This window comes from Triticum urartu, chromosome 7A (assembly GCF_056163025.1).
Source record: "Triticum urartu cultivar PI428250 chromosome 7A, HENAU_Tu73, whole genome shotgun sequence".
NCBI lineage: Eukaryota > Viridiplantae > Streptophyta > Magnoliopsida > Poales > Poaceae > Triticum > Triticum urartu.
In genome coordinates, this window is record NC_141879.1 from 127,265,102 (window position 1) to 127,269,558 (window position 4,457).

Here is a 4,457-nt window from a genome sequence, read left to right on the forward strand (position 1 = left end):
GTCAATTTTAAGAATTGAATCCAGATGGTCACGTTGCACAACCACATGCCTAATCAATGACCCAAGGCTCTGTTTGCAAAAAATTGGAAGGGAGTTTTACTTCCCGGATTCTGCACCAACTAGAAATGCACACAACCTTTTTAGTATGAGTATCAAGACTTATTTGTTGTGAATAAATAAGTACTAACACATTCATGCAAACGTTACACCAGAAGAGTCAAATTACACGTCAGTTACTATATGTATGTCCTAATCATCATGTATTTACAAATGGAATTAAAAAACTTATAAGATATTGGTTGTGGACATTGATTCAACGATAAGAGAAGTACTCATGAGCATCTAGCGCTTCCTTTCATCTCAGACATTGCTCATCTCAATCTGAATGTGTCCTGCAGGCATAGAGCCATTGTGCATGCAATTCTGCTCCATTAGATCAGGCTGAGCATCCCCATCATTTCCACCTTCCCGATGGACACCCTGGAAATCATCATTGCTAACTTCATGAAGACGTTGTTGGTTAGGGTCGGGGTTGTTGCCCATGCTGATTCGTATCGAATGGGAATCCTCGCCACTATTGTATCGATTTGTATCATCATTGCTAGCTTCACCAAGAGGTTGTTGGTCAGGAACAATGTTTCTAGAGGTGTTGCTTTTGTCATAAAACAACTTCACAATGCTTATCAGTAGCATGAGAGTTGAAATGGATCCAGTGATCAAAAAGAGCCCGGAGAAGCTTTGTAATGTGAGAGGCACAGAATCACCGTCAGAAATTGTGCTAGCACCAATCGATGGTAAAGTTGTGCCGAACCATTTAACTTCTATTTGTGAACCACTAACCCCTTCTGCTAGGTTTAGGATTGCAGTAGAAATGTTATGTACTAGCGGAAAACCTTGACGAAATGCCTGACCATAAAAACATGATGTTAGAAAGTACTCCCAAGAATGAAATACAAGCAACAAGGAGTAATCATGAATATATCACGGTAGGCTGAGAAGCTTACAAAACCAAATCCAGGGGTCTTGTATATGCACCCAAGCATCATAAAGTCCTTTTTGTACCGACTATCAGAGATGAAAGAAGTTAAATAGGGGATCTCATCGACAATGGCCGACACCCCTCCATTCTTGGACCCCTTCCTCAAAGCAACATCATATTCTTCTTTGGTGCTGTAGTTTCTTAACCTACTTTCACTGATATTATGATGATTTATCAAGAAGGACCGCACAAATGAATCATCTTGGTATCCTACAAAGTCGTCGTTCCGTTGAAGTTGATCTAGATTTGACACCCTAGGGCGGAGCCGCTTTGCAGTCAACATGGATGACAAGCTAGCTGTATAGCTTTGCACTAGAATCAACACAACAAAGCACCATATCACCACAACAATTTTTGTCAAAGGGCTTCTAATACTTTGACCTGTGCAGGGAAGAACGAGACAATTATGTTATCATAGAACTATGGTAACAAAACAATAATATATTGATAAGGCATCAAGTATCGTTAGAAGTTTTAGGTTGATGTGCTGACCATGAGAAAACGTCAAAGTTGAGAAAACAAAGTAGAGGGCAGTGCTGCACCGTGTCAAACTTAATCCTTGGCACTCTTGATTTGTGGGTAGTTCAATCATCCACACAACAAAGCCAGTATAGAATAAGAAGGCAATAGTTGCAAACCAAAGATTCTTACTCAATGGCTTTACAAATGTCCAACTGATTGTGGTTGGTTCATCCTCGGTAAGCACAAGCATAGATACACCAGACTGTGTGTATGGCACCGTAAAGTCTGCGACTGTAACTCGTTGCGCGGTTATGGTCACATCGCCTACTACACCATCATACACCTGTTCATCCCCCACAAATTTAGGAAGATTCAAATGTATTTAGTTTCAAAAAAATGTTAACAAAATAAGATGAGATGAAAGTGTGTAGGAGTAAGCCTCACCCCCAAAGACACATTGCCTACTAGTTCATCATAAGGACCGTCAAAAACAATAAACTCATAGCACGGAACAGGATGTAGAGTCCTCATAGCTGCCTCGAAGATATCAATGCTATAGCCAGTGATGTTTTGTTTCTCAGAAATAGGACCAGTAACCTCCACAAATTCATGAAAACCATTTTTTAATGGCACGGCAATCTTCAACACTGTCTGCCCTTCGCAATCTTGACTAGAACTTTGTGTATGTAGTTTCATGTCATTTCTTCGCACGGTTTTTGGGTAAAGAAATATCATACTGTCACTTGATTCAAATGTAAATCCAATCTTGGGATGGCCTACGGATGCTGTTACGTTTTCTTCAAGCCAGAAGGCACACGATATTGGAGAAATGTTGTAGGAGAGAAATGGAATATGGTTGTTCTGGGCCAGGTGTATGCCGTGATCTGCTTTGGTAAGTGGCTGAGGGCCCCCGATAATGGCTTGCACTTGGGCATTCTTGATGAGGTCCTCGGCTGCAAAGCACAAACGCATCACAAAATTGCCAATCAAAAGCATGTTCTGGAAACAATTAGCCAACAAATTGGTCTAATTGTTGTATTGTATCAAAGCTTCACATCCAAGTGAGGGACTACAGGCGTGTGGTGAATTCGCTTAACGGCTTGAGAGATAGTATTTCTCTGAGGCGAACCTAATTGGCGGACACCCGCCCACCAAAAGAGGCGTGGTCACTTCTGAGACAAAGATATTTTTTTTCCGTTCTAATGAATTTCTTATTTGACACACTATGTTTTGGCAAGTTTCCCTTGTTCGGCACCTTCAAAGAAAATGGTACAGTACTATTTCTGAAAGGCTTGTACGTACTTCCATAATTTAAAATAAACTCCTGAGATTTTCGAACTTCTGAATTTTGAATTTGAAATTTCAACTTCAGGGATTTGAACTCCCCAATTTGGAAGCTCAGAAATTTCAAACCTCCAAAGTTCTAGATCTTTTAGTTTGGTTTGCTTCACAACTGGAGGGGAAAAAACCGGGGGAAATTCCCTTCGTGGGGCCTAAAATCTTAATTTCTGTATAGAGAAAGAGAGAACAAAATCGGTCTGCCCAAACTCCTAATTAAAGAGGGAGTGATGCTGGAGACACACAAAGTTGAAGATATATATATATATATATATATATATATATATATATATATATATATATATATATATATATATATACATACGCTTGAACGTTAAATTCACCAGCGTGCGCCGCCTTGACGGCGTCTCCGGCCGAATCCCTCACGCGTAGCTCCACCAGCTTGGCGCAACTCGGATGCTTGAGGTAGAACCCGTCCAGGGCCTTGGAAATGCAGGTGAGGCTCTTCCTCCCCACGTCGCTCGTCAGGTCCAGCACCACGCCGACTCGCGCCCGCGCAGGCGCCGCCGCCGCCGGCAATGAAACGTGGACGGCGATGCTCCACATCGTGAGCAACGAGACGAACGCGAGCATGCGCCTTGTTGCCCGCGAATCCATGCGTGAGGCTGAGATCTCAATGCTACTGACTTGATTGGGTGTAAATCACTTGAACCGGCCTACATAGATAGATACGCGGCCTTGTACTCCGTATATACTGCTCCGTCCGAGAAGTACGTACCACCTAGCTTCCACGCAACCACAAAAAAAAAAAAGAACGTACCACGTAGCTATCGAGCACAAGAGGCGGGCCGGATGGTCGGCGTGGCCAAATTTCCCTGACGCTTCCGATTTGCAGCTAGCACGATGACTTCGAGTCTTGACTTGGTATATACAGTACTGCCGTGAGGATCAGTATATAGTATCGCCGTGCGCATGCACGATGACTTCGAGTGTTGGCGGCAGGCAGCTACTAGTATATTATATGCTGGAGGCAGTAAAAATTTCCATAGAAGAACTTTTTCTGGAATATATTGCCATAGAACTCATCATGAAACGACAGAATACAGGATGGCCAATGGCGTTTACTTACTGGTCTTTGGTTGAGACAAATAATGACAGGGAGTACAGTAAGTTCTTTAAAATAGTTTTTTGTTTTTGTTTTGACATGGAGTAAGTTCACTACTAGTACGGAGGTGTGTCGGTTTGACGCATTTAGAATAGATAAGCAGACAGCTTGCCCGTTTTGTTTCCAGCACCAATGCAGACTTGCCGTGCCTGTTAATGTTAACAACGAAAAGAACAAAACTTGCGACGGATCGATCGATAGCTCCAGCACGGATCCATGCCTGCCAACAAGTACGCGTCTCTTGTCGCCGCCCAATCTAGCTTCAAGGTAAGAACATCTCCAACCGCGTTCCCAACAGGTCTTCTGTGACGTCCTCGATTCAAACGTATACTAATTATATACGCAAATGTGTACGATCAAGATCAAGAACTTATGAGAAGATATCACAACACAACTCTAGACACAAATAAAATAATACAAGCTTTATATTATAAGCTAGGGGTCTCGAGGGATCGAATACACAAGAGTCAGCGGAAGCATTAATATCTGAGT

At 42.4% G+C, this 4,457-nt stretch overlaps 1 protein-coding gene across 1 annotated transcript; it reads right to left on the reverse strand.

Annotated features, from left to right (window-relative positions):
* Positions 1-321: 321 nt before the first annotated feature.
* On the reverse strand, positions 322-3,457 carry LOC125518495 (glutamate receptor 2.8-like). The gene is made up of 5 exons (XM_048683319.2): positions 3,184-3,457; positions 1,946-2,454; positions 1,532-1,844; positions 1,005-1,420; positions 322-906 (listed from the first exon to the last, which is right to left on the reverse strand). Exons 1-5 carry the CDS (start codon positions 3,455-3,457, stop codon positions 361-363), a joined length of 2,058 nt encoding a protein of 685 aa, XP_048539276.2. The 3' UTR covers positions 322-360.
* Between the last annotated feature and the right edge of the window lie 1,000 nt (positions 3,458-4,457).